At 42.1% G+C, this 23869-nt stretch overlaps 1 protein-coding gene across 3 annotated transcripts in view; it reads left to right on the top strand.

The window, feature by feature from the left end:
- si:dkey-72l14.3 (Glyco_hydro_56 domain-containing protein) overlaps nt 1-23869 on the top strand; it is a 137003-nt gene that overhangs the window by 24698 nt on the left and 88436 nt on the right. For 2 of the 3 annotated variants that reach the window (XM_057819062.1, XM_057819053.1), the window contains exon 2: nt 16522-17168. In XM_057819062.1, the coding sequence (XP_057675045.1) occupies nt 16572-17168 (597 nt within the window). In that variant the 5' untranslated portion in view covers nt 16522-16571. Of the gene's footprint in view, nt 1-5020; nt 5283-16521; nt 17169-23869 lie in introns of those variants that run through there. The other variant, XM_057819055.1, reaches the window with a different exon arrangement.

Here is a 23869-nt window from a genome sequence, read left to right as displayed (position 1 = left end):
CACCACGTCAGTATGGAGCATGTGCAGAAAGAACGCAACCAGACACCATTCCGCTTCCCTGTTTACATGATATAATTTTACTTCTAATCGGTTTGGGAAAAGGAATATTCCACCCCTGTGAATCGGAATGAAATTCCATTCGGTTTGGGCCTGTTCATTCCGAATGAGGTGTTTATATGGAACACATTTATTCGGTTTGAACAAATATTCCGATTGTGATTGGAATATTTGGCTCCATGTAAACGTGGCAAGTCATTTGAAATGCTGAACATGTGTTTAATACCCTGATACACGAAACGCTACACACATTTTAAATGCTGAACATGTGTTTAATACCCGGATACACGAAACACTACACACATTTGAAATGCTGAACACGTGGTTAATACCCAGATACACACATACAACAACAAAAACAACAAACAAACAGCAGTATACAAAATTACTGAATATGGTATACAAGCATATCAGGATCAAACACTATTTGTGCAAACTCAAGCCATTGGCATTTTTTATATTAACATCTTGGAACCTCTACTCCCAACCCGGGCTACAACCGAACTGCTCTAGGGCACCTCGCGCAAAGCCCCAACACCTAAGCTTTCTTCGAAAAAGGTATGAGTTTTTCCCTTTTTCTTTTGCTGTTCAACATCCCTCAAAAGGTTTGGATAATTAATCAACACCTCCAGACATTTTTTTGCAAAGTCCTGCAGTCGTTGCTGTGGCATGTGAGCAATCCTCAACTCCTTGTATTTCTTCGGGGCTACGACAGCCAGCTCACAGATTGGGGAACTGGCGACGATGGTGTTCCGATCAACACCAATCTTTCGATATGCCACATTCAACTTTCTTCCTTTCTTGTACGCCTTAAGGACTTTCTTGTATCTCATAATGGCCTCCTCAGGATGACGTGCTTAAACAGATACAAATTTGGTTAGTATAACAAAAACACAAGTAGTGAATTGAAACAGAGAAATACATAGATTCAAAGTGGTTGCAAAAAGTAATGAAGATTACATGGGCACAGAGCAAGTGAAGAGCCAAGAAAATAAAGCTACTAGGAAGTACATTTTAGAAAATAAAACTTGATATTCTTACCTCTTTGCTTGCCGTGTTAGCTTTTTTTCTTGTCTTTTTTCTTTCTTTTGTCCTTTTTCTTGTGACTCTGGTGGTGGTGCTTCTTTTTCTTCCTCCGTCTTTTTGATTTGTTGTCTGAATCAGACGAATCAGTTGATGAGGATGAGGAGCTGGATGAGGAGGATGAAGATGAGCTGGATGTACTGGAGGATGCAGAGATGGAGGAGGATGGAGATGCATCAGAAGAAGAGTTGGCCGAGGAAAATGTGTCAATTGTCCCACAATCATCCGTATCTACAACATAATAGAAAATACAATACCAAATGCATTACTACGATGATAGAACTCAACTCACATACGTTGTTTTTTACATTTTAACATTTACATTTAACAGTTAAGTTCAATTTAAATGATTCATCAAATAGTGATAAATTTGACGGAAAGCATCTGCTGTCAATCAGTACTACAGATGATATCTTCTAGGAAGTACTGTAACTATTGTACATGTGTATTGTTTGGGTGATAACATGCTCGGATGAAGGTCTTGTTACCATGAAATGTTGGCTTTTCTTCCACTCAATTATGTATACAGATTTTATATAATATATATTTTTCAGGTGTGAAAACATGTTTTTCCAAGAGAGTTTTAGGCCTACTTACCTTGTCTCACTTTTTGGTAGATGGAGCCTCTCTCCTCAGTGTCAGTGAGGTCACTGATTTTTTTTTGTGTGATTTTGTGCTGCTTCCTCTCGGCCTCAAAGAACTTAAGTTGCTTCTTGTCAGTACGTAAAAATGCTGTTGGAGCTACAGTTTCCTCAGTATCTGGAATGATAGAACAGAGAATTATAAAATAAAAATATCTCTCTAATCATTAAAGCCAGGTGAAGGTAAAATAAAATAATGATCAGCATGCTCTAGAACAGGGGTTTTCAACCCAGTCCTCAAGGCACACTGTGGGTCCTGGTTTTTGTTCCAGCCGATCCAGCAGAGACAGTTGAACCAATGAGGCTTCTGCTAAAACAAGCCACACCTGACTGCAATCAACTGATTGCACTTGTAAAACACCAGATTGGGGAAAAAGTGTTGTCATCTTGTTTGGTAAGAATGAAATCCTGCACCCACAGTGTGCCTTAGTGGAATAGGTTGGGAACCCCTGCTCTAGAATACTTGCAGTACAGCTCTGAATGAGTGAACCCTGTGTTGCTCTGTGAAAATAACAATTATACAAACTGTAGGCCTACAACAAGTTTTGCAACTCATTTATATGCTAAATCTTTTTCAAATCACGCACGCACCAATATACAACTTAACTCGTGTTTTAGGTGCATGCACATTTACGCGCGTATACAGTACATCCACAAAATTATCATTAGACACTTCACTAATCTGGTTGAATTGTGCAATCCATAAATATCAATCAAAGTTAACTTGATCAAACATCGTTGATGAAAATATAACACGCAGTCTTGTTTACCGTCATCACTGTTGTCCATGTGCGCAGGCATGGTCCATCAGTGTAGTTTTCTTTTTTTTGGAAGTAACCGCTGCGGACTTGTTTTTCTTTCTCCCGACAGTACCTGGATTTAAGTCTGCATTTTTCGTATCACCACTAACATTGGTGTCGGACATTTTACCGGACCGTGTATTCATAGTTTGAAATCAATGCTAATGTTAGCCACTCGTCCAGTAACTAATTCGTGATTTAAGGGTGGGCGTGTCTGTTTATCATTCGTCAAAGTACAGTGTTGGTTCGAGGTGATTGACAAGTTGACAACCAGCCAATATGATGGTGAATGCCTGATGGCTCCTTCTCAGGCTCGTGAATACAATTATGATTGGCTTGTGTCACCCCTGATTTATAATAGAAATCAAACGTAATCTGGGGGGAGGTAGTCACAGAGGCGCGGAAATCTTGTATGAGTGAAAAGAATAAAGGTAATAGGTAAATGGTGTTATACTTATATAGCGCTTTTCCACCTTTCAAGGCGCTCAAAGCGCTTTACACTATCTCGCCATCTACCTACTGGTGACGCAGCACCAGGAGCAACGTGGGGTTCAGTATCTTGCTCAAGGACACTTAGACGAGTTCATCAGGGCGGAGAATCGAACACACAACCTCTGGTTGGGGGGACAACTACTCTACCACTGAGCCACGCCACCCGGTAGACCCTAATCAAGTCCTATTGTGATATCGTAGCCAAATAATGCCTGGTTTAGCCACTGAGCTAAGAGAACTTATTGAAGGCAGAAAGGCTTCTCACAGAAGGCACAGAAAATTAATCAAATGGATGCAGAAGAAAAGGCTTCTAAGAAGACAAATGAGATGCCATAAATGCAAACACAGGATGAAATTCGAGGAATCAGTTTGTGTGGACAACTATGCATGGTAAGTTTATATTTAGTGCATGAAATGACATCATACATGGGTATTTTGGTTCTGAATTCAGGTGACAAATTGCTTTAATTGTTAGCTGATAAGAGTGCCCACTATATCTCAATTCATAGATAACAAATACTCCCGATCGAAAATTGGTGTAGATTCATGTTGTGAATGATTTCTTTTGTAAAAATCGGACATTTTTGTCGATGTTGTCGCTAGAGTTGTATGACAAGATTGACAGTGAGACTTTCTCTCGCTCAGACACACATAAAATAAGATTTCATGAGGTACTTTTGTTATATTATGTTATTCTTTGTTGTGTAAATGGTCCATGGCCAAATACACATTAATTTGGGGTTCACCACATGAGAATCACTGCTCTAGCCACTCCCCTGGCCTGTGTCATTCTTATCTTTATCTGTATGTCTGCAGGGTTTGCAAACACCATAACCACAGAGGGAGGAAAATCAAGAGGTCAATTAGACACAAATCTATATTCAGCAAATCAAAGGTCTTCCTCTTCAACTGGATGTGCTTTGTGTACAGGTATGTAATAGGTATATGATTTTCTGCCTGTCTATGATTAAAAAAAAAAAAAAAGTTTATGTAAATAGGAATTCTGTGTGATATGTTATGGAGCATGTCTAGATTTATCATGATAATGTGCTTGGATTAATTTCATTTTTGTGATTTATTTTCTATAACTATGTTTACATTTACAGCTTGAATTCTAAATAGTTTAATTATGGAAATATGTTAAATCCCTTTTACCTATGGGATGTTGTGTTGGTCAGTATGAGGCCTGGTTAAGCAACATCCCTGACCTTGCCTCTTTATACTAAACTGCAATTGTCTCTCTCTTTTATTTGATAAATAATTATTTTTTTACAAATATCCTACAGTATTATTAGTCCCAAATGTGGTCACAGAGCTCTGTAGAACATACCAAAAACATATTTCCCATCATTAACTCCACAAAGGATGTTATGTTTTTGGCAGCGTTGGTTTGTTTGTCTGTTTTTTTTTTTAAATTAAATTTTATTTTATTTTATTGGGGGGTGGGGGCTGGGTGGCAAGGTTACTAAAAGGGTTTGGACAGAATTTGACAAAATTCAACTATTTGGGCACTAGTTCAAGGTACATCTCTAATTGTTTCACAATCATGGGTAAACTGAGCTGCTTGACAGAGGTTTGAAGTGAAGAAGTGCTTTTCTAGTTGCTGTTGTTTTTGTAATTAGTGGGGAATTTTCATAACTTGGGGAGCATTAGATATCAAACGAAAAATATGTAAAATACCTGTGTTAAATTAATTCTTTGCCTTGTTTTATCAGATTTGCACAAGGCTTGCGTTTACGTCAAGTTGATATGATCAATGACAACATTTCTGGAAGCTCAGCAACCCTTTCCAAGATGGCTCAAAAGCTGCGAGATGTATGCACTACTGCGATGGACAAATATCAGCAAGCAAGAGGCCAGTACATTGAAGGACGGCATCAGTTTGTCTCGGTTGATGAAAGCCACTTCAGACATCAAAGAAAGGCAAGCAAAAAGTTCTATTATCAACATAGTAATACAAATTACCATTGAATGACAGATTATTTACTTTATTATGGAAGAATAATTTTCAATATTTTACATTTTTTAACAGTACGGATGGGGACGAATGGCTGGTGGCTGGAAGAGGAAGAAATGGGTGTTTGGGATGCTAGGTGTGAACCACAGAGGGAGAAAACATGCAAAGCCGATTCTTCGCTTAGTTGCGAGAAGGAGGAGGAGCGATCTGGTACCACTTATCGTTCATCATGTGAAATTGGGATCCACTTTAGTAAGTGATGAGTGGCGAGCTTATCGCAATGCTTTACCTCAGCTAGGTTACACCCATTTCACTGTCAATCACAGTATGTCTTATGTAAATACCCAAACGGGTGCACATACTCAGCACATAGAGAGGGCCTGGAGAACAGTAAAGGAAAATGTGTGGCGACTCAGGGGAAATCGTACACATGAGTTACTTGCAGACCATCTCAGAGTTTTTGAATGGCGTGAGTGGCTTGCCCGTGAGCATCACAATGGGCCATTAGGACAGATAATCCATGACATATCCGTGATGTATGGACATTAAATGCCCCTCATAAATAAAGTTTATCCTGTGTTAGCACAGTGTCCCAAACTTTTGGGTTTGTAATATACTGTTGTATTTTGCTGTTCTGTCATGATCGCATTATGTATGTTTCTGTGCATTAAACAAAATGTTTAAAATTTAATCTGTGGTGTTTCTTTGGTAAAATATATGACACAATAAGGCAGATTGGTAGAACAATGATGAGGTCGAAAACCTTTAAATTTACTAAATATTTAAACATTCAATTTCGGTACCCTTAACTTGTTCAACCTATTTGCTGTTCTTCAAAGTTTAGCAGATGGTTAGCAAACCATTAACAACTGATCTGTAAAGTGTGAGTTAATATATTAGTTATAAGCCTATGTACGTTATTAGACGTTATTCTAAAGTTGCACTTGCTCCTCATTTACTAACAATTAAGAAATGAGTAATTGCAACTTTAGAATAACGTCCCATTAACGTAAATAAACTATCAAATGATACTTAACAAGTCATATGCTAGCTAGTTAATAATAGCTTGTTAATGTTATATTACTAATTGAGGTGTAGGTATAAATCATTGACACACAGTTTACAAGTCGTTATTACTAATTAAACAGCAGTTTATTGATGATATATTAACTATCTATAAGCATCATTACCTGGGTCTTTCCCAAAGGGAAAGCACAGGTTATGTTGTTGTGCAACTTTATTGTACTTTTTATTATTATTACCTGGGTCTTTCCGAAAGGGAAAGCACAGGTTATGCTGTTGTGCAACTTTATTGTACTTTTTATTATTATTATTACCTTGGTCTTTCCAAAGGAAAGAACAAGGTTATGTTATTCTACAACTTTATTATTATTATTACCTGGGTCTTTCCAAAGGAAAGGCCAAGGTAATGCTGTTCTACAACTTTATTGTACTTATTATTTATTATTACCTGGGTCTTTCCAAAGGAAAGGCCAAGGTAATGCTGTTGTACAACTTTATTACCTTGGTCTTTCCAAAGGAAAGAACAAGGTAATGCTGTTCTGCAACTTTATTGTACTTCTTTATTACCTTGGTCTTTCCAAAGGAAAGAACAAGGTATTGTTATTCTACAACTTTATTATTATTATTATTACCTGGTCTTTCCTTTGGAAAGATCAGGTAGTGAGATTCTACAACTTCCTCCCTATATGTTATTACCTTGGTCTTTCCAATGACATCCATGGACGTCCAAAATTTTTCCCATTCATTTTCAATGGGGAAAAATCTAAATTTCCCCAAATCATCAGAAAATGACCAGTTATCAATAGTACGTCTCCCCCAAACGTTCCGAACTCCATTGACGCTTATAGGGGGTGCTGCCATTGACGTCCATGGACGTCCAAAAATGTTCCCATTCATTTTCAATGGGGAAAAAACTAAATTTCCCCAAATCAACAGAAAATGACCAGATATTAATAGGACGTATACCCCAAACGTCCCCAATTCCATTTACACTTATGGAGGGTGATGCCATTGACGTTCATGGACGTCCAAACTTCCCATTCATTTCCAATGGCATTTCTTCATGTTTGTTCATTCTATTGATGCCACTGTACTTGGATTCCATTGACGCCTATGTAAGTTGATACCATTGACGTCCATGGATGTCCAAAATTTTTCCAATTCATTTTCAATGGGAATTTTTTTTTTCTCCCCCAAATCAACAGAAAATGACTAGATATCAATAGGACGTGTCGCCCAAATGTCCCCGATTGCATTGCCTCTTATGGAGGGTGATCCATTGACGTTCATGGACGTCCAAATTTCCCATTCATTTCCAATGGCATTTCTTCATGTTTGTTCATTCTATTGATGCCAATGTACTTGGATTCCATTGACGCTTATGTAAATTGATACCATTGACGTCCATAGACGTCCAACATTTTTCCCATTCATTTTCAATGGGAATTTTTTTTTTTCCCCAAATCAACAGAAAATGACTAGATATCATTAGGACATGTCCCCCAAATGTCCCCGATTGGATTGCTGCTTATGGAGGGTGATGCCATTGACGGCCATGGACGTCCAATTCTCCCAATCTTTTCTAATGGCTTTTACTTTGTTTAGTGCCATTGACTGGGATTATGGTCCATTCTATTGATAGACCTGAGTGGGGCTAAGATTTGTATCTCCACAGAGGAAAGACCAAGGTGTAATTTCTCCCGAAATTGCAGTTTCTAGTTATTATAATTATTTATTACCTTGGTCTTTCCGAAGGAAAGAACAAGGTTATGTTATTCTACAACTTTATTATTATTATGCAATGGTTTCTCCGCGTTTTTTCGGCGCGCCGCGGAGCCCGAACCGTACCACCGATCGGCACCGTTCAAGTATCGACACGACCGGAATTTTCGCGAGACGATGGGAATTTTTCAAACGACCCCGAAAAATTTTTCGTTCGCCCGTAAACGGCGATTTTCAAAACGCTACTTGTCCGACAATTTTTGACCAAATCACATAATTTGGACATCAAAAATTCCGGGACGGTGGGGGGCATAAAGATTGTATACAGAATTTGGAAAAAATTTACGGTTCTCCGGATATTTGCCAAAAACTATCCCATTCATTTCCAATGGGAAAAGTTCCCATTCACTTTCAATAGTATTTCCAATGGACTTTACATTGCATTGATGCCATTGATGGCCATGCATGTCGAATCTATTGATGCCAATGTGCTTGGATTCATTTGACTATAAAAAATTTTCCCATTCATTTTCAATGGGAATTTTTTTTTTCCCCAAATCAACAGAAAATGACTAGATATCATTAGGAAGTGTCCCCCAAATGTCCGCGATTGGATTGCTGCTTATGGAGGGTGATGCCATTGACGGCCGTGGACGTCCAAAATTTTTCCCATTCATTTTCAATGGGGAAAAAACTAAATTTCCCCAAATCAACAGAAAATGACCAGATATTAATAGGACGTATACCCCAAACGTCCCCAACTCCATTGACGCTTATGGGGGGTGCTGCCATTGACGTCCATGGTCGTCCAAAATTTTTCCCATTCATTTTCAATGGGGAAAAAACTAAATTTCCCCAAATCATCAGAAAATGACCAGTTATCAATAGTACGTCTCCCCCAAACGTTCCGAACTCCATTGACGCTTATAGGGGGTGCTGCCATTGACGTCCATGGACGTCCAAAAATTTTCCCATTCATTTTCAACGGGGAAAAAACTAAATTTCCCCAAATCAACAGAAAATGACCAGATATTAATAGGACGTATACCCCAAACGTCCCCAATTCCATTTACGCTTATGGAGGGTGATGCCATTGACGTTCATGGACGTCCAAACTTCCCATTCATTTCCAATGCCATTTCTTCATGTTTGTTCATTCTATTGATGCCAATGTACTTGGATTCCATTGACGCCTATGTAAGTTGATACCATTGACGTCCATGGACGTCCACAATTTTTCCCATTCATTTTCAATGGGAATTTTTTTTCCCCCCCAAATCAACAGAAAATGACTAGATATCGTTAGGACGTGTCCCCCAAATGTCCCCGATTGCATTGCCGCTTATGCAGGGTGATGCCATTGACGTCCATGGACGTCCAAACTTCCCATTCATTTCCAATGGCATTTCTTCATGTTTGTTCATTCTATTGATGCCAATGTACTTGGATTCCATTGACGCTTATGTAAGTTGATACCATTGACGTCCATGGACGTGCAAAATTTTTCCCATTCATTTTCAATGGGAATTTTTTTTTTTTCCCCAAATCAACAGAAAATGACTAGATATCAATAGGACGTTTCCCCCAAACGTCCCCAATTCCATTTAGGCTTATGGAGGGTGATGCCATTGACATCCATGGACGTCCAATTCTCCCATTGATTTCTAATGGCTTTTACTTTGTTTAGTGCCATTGACTGGCATTATGGTCCATTCTATTGATAGACCTGAGTGGGGCTAAGATTTGTATCTCCACTGAGGAAAGACCCAGGTGTAATTTCTCCCGAAATTGCAGTTTCTAGTTATTATTATTACCTTGGTCTTTCCAAAGGAAAGAACAAGGTAATGTTATTGTACAACTTTATTGTTACCTTGGTCTTTCCGAAGGAAAGTACAAGGTATTGTTATGCTGCAACTTTATTGTACTTATTATTACCTTGGTCTTTCCAAGGGAAAGAACAAGGTTATGTTGTTGTACAACTTTATTGTACTTCTTTATTTCTTTTTTACCTTGGTCTTTCCAAGGGAAAGAACAAGGTTATGTTGTTGTACAACTTTATTGTACTTCTTTATTACCTGGGTCTTTCCTATGGAAAGTCCAGGTAGTGCTGTTCTGCAACTTGGTCTTTCCAAAGGAAAGAGCAAGGTTATGTTGTTGTACAACTTTATTATTACCTTGGTCTTTCCGAAGGAAAGAACAAGGTATCGTTATGCTGCAACTTTATTATTATTACCTTGGTCTTTCCAAAGGAAAGAACAAGGTTATGTTATTCTACAACTTTATTATTATTATTATGCAATGGTTTCTCCGCGTTTTTTCGGCGCGCCGCACAGCCCGAACCGTACCACCGATCGGCACCGTTCAAATATCGACACGACCGGAATTTTTGCGCGACGATGGGAATTTTTCAAACGACCCCGAAAAATTTTCCGTTCGCCCGTAAACGGCGATTTTCCGATTTTTAAAAACTTTTTCAAAACGCTACTTGTCCTACAATTTTTGACCAAATCACATAATTTGGACATCAAAAATTCCGGGACGGTGGGGGGCATAAAGATTGGAAACAGAATTTGGAAAAAATTTACGGTTCTTCGGATATTTGCCAAAAACTATCCCATTCATTTCTAATGGGAGAATTTTATATTCACTTCCAAAGGGATTTCCATTGGAATTTAAATCATTGATGCCATTGACGGCCATGCATGTCGAATCTATTGTTGCCAATGTACTTGGATTCAATTGACCATACGAATGTCGATGCCATTGACGACCATGGACGTCCAAAATTTTTCCCATTCATTTTAAATGGAAAAAAAACAAATTTTCCCCAAATCAACAGAAAATGACAAGATATCAATAGGACGTGTCCCCCAAACTTCCCCAATTCCATTGACGCTTATGAAGGGTGCCGCCATTGTCGTCCATGGACGTCCAAAAATTTTCCAATTCATTTTAAATGGGGAAAAAACTAAATTTCCCCAAATCAACAGAAAATGACCAGATATTAATAGGACGTATACCCCAAACGTTCCCATTCATTTTCAATGGGAACCCCCCCCCCCCCCCCCAAATCAACAGAAAATGACTAGATATCAATAGGACGTGTCCCCCAAACTTCCCCAATTCCATTGACGCTTATGGAGGGTGATGCCATTGACGTCCATGGACGTCCAAATTTCCCATTCATTTCTAATGGCATTTAATTATGTTTTTTCATTTTATTAATGCCAATGTACTTTGATTCCATTGACGCCTATATAAGTTGATACCATTGACGTCCATGGACGTCCAAAAGTCTTCCCATTCATTTTCAATGGGATTTTTTTTTTCTTCCCAAAATCAACAAAAAATGACTAGATATCAATAGGACGTGTCCCCCAAACTTCCCCAATTCCATTGACGCTTATGGAGGGTGCCGCCTTTGACAGACATGGACGTCCAAATTTCCCATTCATTTCTAATGTCATTTAATCATGTTTTTTCATTCTATTGATGCCAATGTACTTGGATTCCATTGACGCCTATGTAAGTTGATACCACTGACGTCCATGGACGTCCGAAATTTTTCCCATTCATTTTCAATGGGAAAATGTTTCTTTCCCCAAAATCAACAGAAAATGACTAGATATCAATAGGACGTTTCCCTCAAACTTCCCCAATTCTATTGACGCTTATGTAGGGTGATGCCATTGACGTCCATGGACGTCCAAATTTCCCATTCATTTCTAATGGCATTTAATTATATTTTTTCATTTTATTGATGCCAATTTACTTGGATTCCATTGACGCCTATGTAAGTTGATACCATTGACGTCCATGGACGTCCAAAATTTTTCCCTTTCATTTTCAATGGGAATTTTTTTACTTCCCCAAAATCAACAGGAAATGACCAGATATCAATAGGACGTGTACCCCAAATGTCCCCGATTGCATTGACGCTTATGGAGGGTGCTGCCATTGACAGACATGGACGTCTAATTCTCCCAATCATTTCTAATGGCTTTTACTTTGTTTAATGCCATCGACTGGCAATATTGTCCATTCTATTGATAGACCTGAGTGGGGCGAAGATCTGTATCTCCACAGAGGAAAGACCCAGGTGTAATTTCTCCCGAAATTGCAGTTTCTAGTTATCCTATCATATTTATGAACATATTTTATGATGATTTAAATGTGGTGGTCCGTTATATAATCGCAATAGTACACTTGATCCTGTTGTTTAACGTACACTCTCATACCACTAATGACGTTAAACAACAGCATTACGTGTACTATTGCGATTGGCACGGCGGCCTATTAAGTATGCTTACCATATTTGGTTGTCCAAAACATTCCACACTGCTCGCATGTCCGGATTCTCCTCCCCCTCTGTTTCCGGTTTTACTGCGTGTGTCAGTGGCAGTTCTGTGTCCTTTGGCCACCCACGACCCTAAGTACAGGACTGGATTGAATTTAGCCAGTGGAGGACAACAAGATTTAGGAAGAATAAATATGATAAGGTGGATGTGTGCAGAGATGCACGTTTGAGAGTGTAAATCAAGTTCATTTGAGAAAATCAGCGCTAACATGCAGCACTTGCAATGGGAATACAGTCTACAGCCACATGTAAACCCATCATTTCATCAGGTGTGTCGTTTCCATCTGAAGCTCTGTACTTTCTGTAGGCCACAGTGACTTAACCTCCGGCTCTCCATACAACGCATCTGCATCCTCGGGCCAATACTGTGCGTAAAGCACCTTCAACTCCTCAATAAACTTGTTATATCTGGCAACCGACCTCCTTGGGATAACAAGTGATTTGCTGGTCCAGTTTTTCAAATGACGTAAAATTTTCATAAACAACATGCTGTCAGGAACGCAGGCAGGCAGGTTGTGTGGAACCAAATGCAGGGAAACGAAAAAGGCAGCGATGCAGGTGGCAGTGAACTCAAAAAACATTTTAATAATAACTAACAAAAACCACAAAGTACGAACAAAAGGACTATGGATCAAAAGGCAATGTTCCAACAAAACCTACCTAAACGGAGGGACAGGTACACGAGGGCTTGGACGGGACTTGACTTCAACGGTGACATAGACACTGACATTGACAATGACGCAACAAGGACTGAACAGAAACTGGGAGCTTATATACACACGCAGACAAAGGGTAACGAGACAACGAGAAACAGGTGAGCACAGGAGGATGCAAATTCAGAGATAAATTAGAAGGCACAACAGGTGAAATTAATAGGCAATCACGGGGACACACAAGGAGGAAACCAACACAAAACCTAACAGTACCCCCCCTTAAGGGACGGATCCCAGACGTCCCGAAGAGAAAAAAAAAAGGTCCTAAACATGGTGAAGTTGGACGCCTGGAAGAGGGAGCAACATCAGCTCATCAGAGCTAGTCTGGCGGGCGTCCAGGACACCAGACGTGGGCTGATTGCACGGGTCGATCGGGTGGCCGCTTGGGGCGCCAGACGTTGGGCGACCGCACGGGTTGATCAGGCGGGCGAGGTAGGCCTCTGTCGTTCATGCCGCCAAGCCGTGGCAGGAAGCGGGGGAGCAACGTCGTCGTCATCGTGAGGAGAGTCAAGCACGCAGTCGTTGTCGGAGTCGGGCGGACCAGGCATGGAGTCGTCGTCGGAGTCGGGCGGACCAGGCACTGAGTCGGAGTCGGGCGGGCCAGGAACTGAGTCGTCGTCGGAGTCGGGCGGGCCAGGAACTGAGTCGTCGTCGGAGTCGGGCGGACCAGGAACTGAGTCGACGTCGGAGTCGGGCGGACCAGGAACTGAGTAGACGTCGGAGTCGGGCGGACCAGGAACTGAGTCGACGTCGGAGTCGGGCGGACCAGGAACTGAGTCGTCGTCTGCTGGCGGAACAGCGTCTGAGTCGTCGTCGTCTGCTGGCGTGACAGCAGCGGGGTCGTCGTCGTCTGCTGATGGGACAGCAGCGGGGTCGTCGTCGTCTGCTGACGGGACAGCAGCGGGGTCGCAGGAGTCTGCTGACGGGACAGCAGCGGGGTCGCAGGAGTCTCCTGGCGGGACAGCAGCGGGGTCGCAGGAGTCTGCTGGCAGGACAGCAGCTGGGTCGCAGGAGTCTGCTGGCAGGACAGCAGCTGGGTCGCAGGAGTCTGCTGGCGGGACAGCAGCTGGGTCGCAGGAGTCTGCTGGCGGGACAGCAGCGGAGTCGCAGGAGTAAACAGGAGAGGTTGGCGCGGGAGGCACTTGACTGCGGGGAGTCGGAGCGGGAGGCACTTGACTGCGGGGAGTCGGAGCGGGAGGCACTTGACTGCGGGGGAGCCGGCGCGGGAGGCAGCGGACTGCGGGGAGCCGTCGCGGGAGGCAGCGGACTGCGGGGAGCCGGCGCGGGAGGCAGCGGACTGCGGGGAGCCGGCGCGGGAGGCAGCGGACTGCGGGGAGCCGGCGCGGGAGGCACTTGACTGCGGGGAGCCGGCGCGGGAGGCACTTGACTGCGGGGAGCCGGCGCGGGAGGCAGCGGACTGCGGGGAGCAGGCGCGGGAGGCACTTGACTGCGGGGAGTCGGAGCGGGAGGCACTTGACTGCGGGGAGTCGGAGCGGGAGACACTTGACTGCGGGGAGTCGGAGCGGGAGGCTCTTGACTGTGGGGAGCCGTCGCGGGCACTTGGTTGCGGGCAGCCGTCGCGGGCCCATGCCGTCGGCATGGACGATCACGCCGAGGCCGGATCTTTTCCGCTGGGTCCACTTGTGGTTGCGTCATTCTGTCAGGAACGCGGGCAGGCAGGTTGTGTGGACCCAAATGCAGGGAAACGAAAAAGGCAGCGAGGCAGGTGGCAGTGAACTCAAAAAACGTTTTAATAATAACTAACAAAAATCACAAAGTACGAACAAAGGGACTATGGATCAAAAGGCAATGTTCCAACAAAACAGGTACACGAGGGCTTGGACGGGGTTTGACTTCAACGGTGACATAGACACTGACATTGACAATGACGCAACAAGGACTGAACAGAAACTGGGAGCTTATATACACACGCAGACAAAGGGTAACGAGACAACGAGAAACAGGTGAGCACAGGAGGATGCAAGTTCAGAGATAAACTAGGTGAAATTAATAGGCAATCACGGGGACACATAAGGAGGAAACCAACACAAAACCTAACACATGCAATTCTTGGGATTTGCTCTGTAAGAGAAGCTAGGTCTAGAGAACTGTGAGGTAGTCGAAAGTGAGGGGAGACAGGCAAGAAGCAGAAGTCAGTGCTCAAATGTGGCGGCAGTCCGCTGTCAATTTAGTTTATTGTTTTCTTATTGTTGCCACAATAAAGTGGAGAAATCCATCAACGACTCCTCTCCTTTTTTCCCCTGCATTTGGGACTATTCCAATACATTTATTAAAAATGTTTTTATAGTCTTATTATTTTCTATACACGAAAGGTGCCTGATCTGCCAAAATAAGTCCCTGAACACAAGGAGTCCAATATAAAGAGGTGCCGGAACTTGATCGTGCATGTTCTTGGCTAAGATTAGCCCCTGCTCAGCGCAAAAGAAAATTTATGAAGCGCAGAAAGATAAAATTAAACAGAAACATATTGTAGCACCAATAGAACTACTGTCTGTTAGCACCGTAATGAGATGTCACCGCGACACTCCTATTAGTGCGTTCGATACGGCAATGCAACGCTTCCATTGGTGCTTTCGACATGGCAACGCGAAGTTCCCATTGGTGGAGAAAAGTGAGTTTTACTCCTTTGCTGATTTATTGAAGCAATATTCTTCTGCCAATCTTTGCAAGCGCTACAGTATTGATTAATATCTAATGTTAATACTAATCCAGTTAATTAGTTAATTAGACCAACAAAGTGCTTTTCTGTACCATTTTGCAACGTAACTAACTAACTAACTAGAAAAATGCTTTCAAATAATGTTTTGAACAATATATTTTCTTGAATTAAGAGTGTTTCTTACCTTTCAAAGCTTTTTAAAGATTAAATATACTAATATATTGCTTACATTGTGTCTTTTAACCTAATTTTTCGCTAGCTATTTTTCTTATTTCAAGAAATCTGAGTAAAAAAAATACTTGAAGCACTGGCAGATAATTTCACTTACTTGTTGTAGATTTACACTGAAAACGAGGGGATTTAACTAGTTTTAACGAGGTGTGTTTTGCAGTGCAGCTGCTGAGACACAGAGAATTCCTTGAGTGTCCTTATTGTCTTAATAGTTTTAATGTGGGAGTGATATAGTGTGATACTGTACATTGTGGTTGTTCATGATGTTTTACTTATTGACTCACCCATGCCGCAATTGGACCTTATCCAGGCCCAAGCAGGACTTTGTTATGGTTAAAGCAGGACTCCCACATATAACAGTACAGATCTCATGAACAACGAGATCTTGGTCTTTTTCATTTTAAGCGGGCCAAATCAGTTATACTGAATCAAAAGTAAACTAAAGAAAATCACTGCTGTAATTTCATTCTTTTAATAAGCCATATAACTTGCTATGATCTAAGGTTTTGAATAGGCGTGATACTGGTGTGTGACCTCTGTGTACACATTTGATGTTGCTCACCGTGCACCGCAGTGTGCTCAGAGACTTTGTGTGTCTGCTCAGACACATAAAAAATTAAAGGGAGCATTGCCCACTTCACCTCCCTACTTCCACTTTGGTCAAATTTCTTGGCCCTTCGTAACACTAATCTTGTTTGGTGATCTACCCTTAATATCGTGATTGACGATTTTAACTAATATATTTTATTTTTGACTTTTTTTCAGAAACATGTCTGGAAGCTGGGGCTTGAAGGAGTAAACAGTGAGCAGCTCCAATGGCGTTGCACAACCCATTACTAAACCTAAAACCAAAATGGCCACTTTTTGAATACCAGACTAAGCTTTCAGCTATTATTTGCTCGCTAGCTGGGTTACAGGGACAGACAACAGTTGCATTGACCCTCCTATTCTTACTTTTTGCTGGTCTTGGTACATCTGGTCCACTAGAGCCAGCGCGCCAGCCTCTGCTATCTGGAAAACCTTTTATCATTTTCTGGGGCATCTCTGACTCTTCCTGTTCTGTGAGGCCAGATCTTGAATCTTTTGGAATGGAACGTGAGGGCCGTGTAGCAGTTTTTTATGAGGACATGCTGGGAAGCTATCCGTATTTTATGGACAAAGACACAAGGGTCAATGGGGGTCTACCTCAGCACACACGGCTTGATAGCCATCTTCAGAAAACACAGATTGATTTAAATGCAGCTGTGCCCACACCCAGGTACCTCGGATTAGGCATACTGCGTTGGGCTGAGTGGTTCCCACAGTGGTTGAGAAATAGAGAGAAGAAGGCCGTGTATCAGGAGGCATCAAGGAACTTGCTGAAGGCATTCTTCCCTGAATGGACTCCAGAGGAGGTGGAAAAGTGGTCACAGGTAAGAACTATAGTCAATTGATTAATTAGTAATATTATTGTTTATATATGGCACCTTTATTATTGTTGTTATTATTAGTTACATGATTTATCATTATAGCACTTTAAGACCAGCCACAGATTTAACAAAGTACTGATTGAACATGCAGGGCATTGAATCTATCAAAAATGTGATATATTCGCATTTCACGTCCGAGCAAACTTGATGAGTTTATGCTACAAGTTGTAAGACAGTAACATTGGCAGTAGAAACAAAAAAGAAATGGACATAACCTTGATGACATCACCAACAAAATTTGCCAGCTCCTATTTGGAATTTGCATTTCTCCGGTCAGGGCACCGCTTTGACAGCAAGTTATTTCCTTAGCATTCGTGAAAGTCGATGTTTGGGGTATTTAGGCGGAAGGTGTTTTCTACCTCAGTCTATATGCCGAGTGTAAACAAATTCTAACATCGCCAGAACCCAATAATATTTCAAAAAAACTTCCTCTTTTAAAACAAAAGGCCTACAAGACTACTACCTACTTTTGGACTGACTATTACATACTCTTGGACCCATAAAGGAGAACGTAATGTTGTACAGTCAAAATATGACCGTTGTAGACCCACCCTTTCGTGTGGCTATTATTGCAGCAACCATAATTTATATAAAATCTTTATTTATAATAATAATAAACGAACGTCAAGCCACCTTCGATGCCTTGGGCAAAATGGGTTACTCATTTCTATGCAGCATTAGTGTGTTTGTCAAATATGTATCACATAGTTTAGAATGCAGAACTTATTTATCCTTTTGAAAGTTTTTTGTTTAAACTTCTTTTTTTTTTTTTAAATATTCAGTTCTTTATTAAGAAATGTTCACATATTAATGTCTGATCTTGTTTTTCTTTTTCTCGTGATTTAATTAGAGGTAAACAACAAAAATTAACATTGTTTTACTCATTAAACCAAATATATCAACAAAAATGCATATTAAAGAAAAAGTTTGGGCAACCTACCACCTAATAGCTAGTGGCTGAAATAAGTTCAGTGAGACGCTTTTTGTAGTCATATACCAGTATTTGACATTGGTCTGAAGAAAGTTTGCCCCGTGACTGACTGTTTAAGTGAGAGAAAACACCATGGTGAGATCAAAGGAGCTGTCTGAGGCCTTCAGAAAGAAGATTGTAGACGCTTATGAGTCTGGTAAGGGATTTCATAAGATCTCAAAAGAATATAAAATCGGCCATTTCATGGTCCGGAAAAGTGGAGGACATTCATAACAACTGCAACAACTGATAACAACTAGATCACATCGGTGCTTTGGCAACAGCAGTGTGACATAAATATGTTATAGTGGATCCTGTCAATTTCCAAAATAATATGCAATTAATTTTATTAATTTCTGCGTGCTCTTTAACTTGAGAAAATTCATCAATAAAGTGTTTTAAAACCTTTCATGAGAAAAAAATGATTCATTGAGACATTTGATTTGTAAAATGTCAAAATCTTTGTCATTGCAATTGTTTTTGTTATGAGCACAGGACTTCTTAGTTCTTTCTTTTTCAGAAATAAAACTGAACAACCAGCGGGGTCTGAAAGCAAATGGTTGTTGTATTGTTATCTTTAAATAACCGCTACTCTCGAACTCTCACCCAATGTTGCAATCCTCACCTGAACCGTTTGGCCGGTCCACAGACCCTCTGCTTGTAAAGTTCATCCTGTTGAAATTGGGGGCGAGCTTCGGCGGTGCATTGCCGCATCGGCAAAGTCAACACGCCGCAGACACGCCTGGTGTAAAACCGGGGTAAGGGGCTCGACACACACGAGGTGATGAGCGATGGCGAAATGCGAAAGTCATCGCCGTTGACCTAAAAGCCAACACATGGAGCGCAATGTGACTGCAGTGGCAAGCAATAGCGACGAGCACCGCTTTCTGTCTGTGCAAATTCAATTGAATGGCTATAAATTCTATGAATTTGAAATTTTCTAGTCTTTTCTGATTGCATCCACGTGGAGGCAGAAAGTTTTGTTGGAATTAACAGAGATACTGAACCTTACACAACAACAACAAAAAAAGGAATGACTCAGGATCCGGCCCATCTTAAAAACTAGCATGGTCAATGGAGAATACCATCATCAAATAACTTCCCATATTGCTGCTTTTTTAATTTATGTTTCAGAAATTATGCCAAGAGGTATCATAAAGTATGTGCTGGTCAAACACTGCTAAAATGATACACTACTCCATGTTAAACTGAGGACCCTTGGACTCCTCCAACGCCAGCTGGAAGAGTCACAGACATCCTTGCCATTTGCAGGATGACATTCTGGAAGCTGCAGTTGCTGATGACAACGAACCATCTAGGTGGAAGCTGTTTAGCATCACTAGAAATAATGTCGCCAAAGCAATATGTCAGTGCAACCCTCCTATTGGTGCGTTTGATGTGGCAACGCGAAGCTCCCATTGGTGGGTTACTGGTAGGACCTGAGTGGGCGTGAAAAAAAGAATAAACTAATTTTATAATAACTTTTCTGCTGATTTATTGAAGCTAATTTCCTCTGCTTATTCTTGCCAGTGCCTTACTATGCCGATTCAAGGGTCCCAAAAACGCCACGCCTGTTTGGCTCTCCTCCCTCCCTCCTTGTTGGTAAGCGGTTGCATGATCACAATAAATGGAGTGTATGTATTGTATGAGGAATGGATTTATTTAACATGTAGAGCGACGAGTGTGCAACCCCGTTCACGCTACTAATTGTGAGAGAATATTAGGAAGCGAAACGTGTCCAGATTCTGTTCCCAACGACGGCGTGAGTTAAAACAACTGAGCATCATGAGCGTAGCTGCTGCCTAATGTGTGCCTGCGAGCGTGCGCCGCTGTCAGTGACGGAGCCGCTCCGTCACATCATCCCCTTCCTCCCGGATATTGGCGATGTGCGGCAATCTGGATATGAATTCAGCTACAATGTTTGACTTGCCAGATCGATGCCGGATTGGAAACTTGGAGGGCCGCAGGGAGAGATACCATCGGGTTTAGGTGGCTGTTATTGTCTTTCTTTATATGTACAGTAGGGCAAATAAGTTTTTAGTCTACCACTAATTCTGCAAGTTCTCCCACTTTAAAATATTAGAGAGGCCTGTAATTGTCAACATGGGTAAACCTCAACCATGAGAGACAGAATGTGGAAAAAAAAAAAAGAAAATCACATTGTCTGATTTGAGAATGTATTTGCAAATCATGGTGGAAAATACATATTTGATCAATACCAAAAGTTCATCTTAATACTTTGTTATGTATCCTTTGTTGGCAATAACGGAGGCCAAATGTTTTCTGTAACTCTTGACAAGCTTTTCACACACTGTTGCTGATATTTTGGCCCATTCCTCCATGCAGATCTCCTCTAGAGCAAGGATGTTTTGGGGCTGTCGTTGGGCAACGCTGACTTTCAACTCCCACCACAGATTTTCTATGGGGTTGAGATCTGGAGACTGGCTAGGCCACTCCAGGACCTTGAAATGCTTCTTACGAAGCCACTCCTTTGTTGCCCTGGCTGTGTGTTTGGGATCATTGTCATGCTGAAAGACCCAGCCACGTCTCATCTTCAATGCCCTTGCTGATGGAAGGAGATTTTCACTCAAAATCTCTCGATATATGGCCCTATTCATTCTTTCCTTTACACAGATCAGTTGTCCTGGTCCCTTTGCAGAAAAACAGCCCCAAAGCTTGATGTTTCCACCCCCATGCTTCACAGTGGGTATTGTGTTCTTCAGATGCAATTCAGTATTCTTTCTCCTCCAAACACGAGAACCTGTGTTTCTACAAAAAAAGTTCTATTTTGATTTCATCTGACAAAATAACACATTCTCCCAGTCCTCTTCTGGATCATCCAAATACTCTCTAGCGAACCACAGACGGGCCTGGACATGTACTGGCTTCAGCAGGGGGACACATCTGGCAGTGCAAGATTTGAGTCCCTGGCGGCGCATTGTGATACTGATAGTAGCCTTTTTTACCGTGGTCCCAGCTTTCTGTAGGTCGTTCACTAGGCCCCCACGTGTGGTTCTGGGATTTTTGCTCACCGTTCTTGTTATCATTTTGACGCCACGGGGTGAGATCTTGCACGGAGCCCCAGATCAAGGGAGATTATCAGTGGACTTGTATGTCTTCCATTTTCTAATAATTGCTCCCACAGTTGATTTCTTTAGACCAAGCGTTTATCTATTGCAGATTCAGTCTTCCCAGCCTGGTGCAGGTCTACAATTTTGTCTCTGGTGTCCTTCGACAGCTCTTTGGTCTTGACCATAGTGGAGTTTGGAGTGTGACTGACTGAGCTTGTGGACAGGTGTCTTTTATACCGATAATGAGTTAAAACAGGTGCCATTAATACAGGTAACGAGTGGCGCCTCGTTAGACCTCGTTAGAAGAATTTAGACCTCTTTGACAGCCAGAAATCTTGCTTGTTTGTAGGTAACCAAATACTTATATTCCACTGTAATTTAGAAATAAATTGTTTAAAAATCAAACAATGTGATTTTGTGTCTCTCATGGTTGAGGATTCCAAATTTATTGGGATGCGGCGAGAATGCAGCACGAATAAATCCTCAATTACAGGCCTCTCTAATCTTTTCAAGTAGGAGAACTTGCACAACTGGTGGTTGATTAAATACTTATTTTCCCCACTGCACTATCCATATGTGGGCCCTGTGATCTGTTTTCAAGTCAAACTTCCGACCAAGGAGATAATAGCGCAAGCTCTCCAAGGCCCACTTGATGGCCAAGTCCTCTTTCTCCACTGTCGAGTACCTGGACTCACGTGGCTGGAGTATGCGGGTCAGATAAAGGATTGTGTGTTCCTCCTCAGGGCCCTCTTGTGCCAGAACTGCTCCTACGCTAACAGTTGATGCATCCACTTGTACCAAAAACTTCTTGGTAAAGTCAGGACTCTTGAGAACAGGTGAAGAACAGGGGCAATTCCTCAGAATGTTAAAAGCTGTTTCACAGTCCTCCGACCAGGCAACTGGGTTCTTCTGGTCCTTGCATGTCAGTGCTGTAAGTGGAGCCGCAATTGTTGAAAACTGTGGAATTAATCTTCGGTACCAACCAACAAGTCCAAGGAAAGAACGAACTTCCTTCTTGGTTCGAGGCCAAGGACACTTTTGGATAACACTGACGATGTGTCCCAGCGCATCTGCAAGATGTATCTTTCACCTTGGATAGCTTCCACTTTATCCACTTGAGGGCGTACCACTCCTCTTCCAAAGCGATACCCAAGGTATCTTGTCTCCTGGTGCGCCCAATCACACTTTGATGGGTTTAGTGGGAGGCCAGCTTCCTGGACTTTATTGAGCACCACAGACAGATGTTTTAGATGTTCTTCTCAGATATTGCTAAAGATCACCTCGTCGTCTAGGTAAGCTGCGCTGAAGCGGGCACACCCTTGAAGCACTCTGTCCATAAGTTGCTGAAAAGTTGCTGGTGCTCCATGAAGCCAAATCGGCATAACAGCGAACTGGAAAAGCCCTGCTAGTGTTTGAAATGCTGTAGTCGGCTTGATTCCTCCAATGGTACCTGCCAATATCCCTTGCACAGGTCAAGAGTGGTGATGTATTTTGCCGTGCCAATTTCTCCAGCAAGTCATCATCAATCGTCAAAATCAGAGATGGCGTTGAGCTTACGGAAGTCATTGCAGAACGTGAGGGAACCATCTTTCTTCGAGACGATCACCACTGGGCTACACCACTCAAAATTTTATGGTTCAGTGACTCCAAGCCTTAAGATCTCCTCCACTTTTTGAGACAGTTTCTCCAGCAGGTGTTGAGGAACCCTGTATGGGCGCTGCTGAAAAGGTCGTCAATCTTTAAGCCTGGTGCGGTGCTCCACAGCAGTGGTCTTCCCGGGACAGGCAGAGAAAAGAGAAGGGACCGTCTTAAATATACGGAGTATTTGTGCCACCTTGTCTGGCTTCAGATGTTCCAATGGCGGAGCATCTGTTGTAGTCAGGGCCTCCAGGCTCATGTAGCCTTCTTCCTCCTCTACTACCTTCCCTGTGAGTAGAACCGTCCTCGGAGCCTTGTCTGTTCGCTCCCTCCTTGATGCGGGGTACATGATACATTTGTTTGTTTCTTTTCTTATCTGGGTGGAAATTTTTGTAGGTAACTGGGCCCATCTTGCGGGTGACTTCATATAGCCCTTGCCACTTTACCAGTAGCTTGCTATTGGCAGAAGGAAGAAGGAGCAAGACCTTGTGGCTTGGGGTGAACTCACAATGACGTGCGTGTTGGTCATACATCTGGCTTTTCTGGGCCTCATGTAGGTTGACCTCTGCCTCCTTACTGTATTTTGACAGCCTCTCTCTCATCTCCAGCATGAACTTGACCACATTTTGATCACTTGACGTAATAGAAGGGGCCTCCCAGTTCTTCTTAAGAACCTCCCAGCCATACAACAGCTCAAACGGAGAAAAAACTCGATGCTTGGGGCATTTCATGGTATGCAAATAACAGGAACGGCAGCCATCGGTCCCAGTCTTTTCCGGTGTCATTCACAAACTTTTGAAGCATCTTGTTCAATGTTTGGTTGAATCTCTCTACGAGCCCATCAGTTTGTGGATGGTATGGAGTAGTCTTGATTGTGGAGATGCCTAGAAGAGTTGCATTTGTATGGAGGTAAAGTTGGTTGCCTGGTCTGTTATGATTTCATCTGGGATTCCTACTCTGGAAAA

Source organism: Corythoichthys intestinalis, chromosome 2 (assembly GCF_030265065.1).
Source record: "Corythoichthys intestinalis isolate RoL2023-P3 chromosome 2, ASM3026506v1, whole genome shotgun sequence".
Lineage (NCBI taxonomy): Eukaryota > Metazoa > Chordata > Actinopteri > Syngnathiformes > Syngnathidae > Corythoichthys > Corythoichthys intestinalis.
This window is presented reverse-complemented; position numbering and strand designations above follow the sequence as displayed.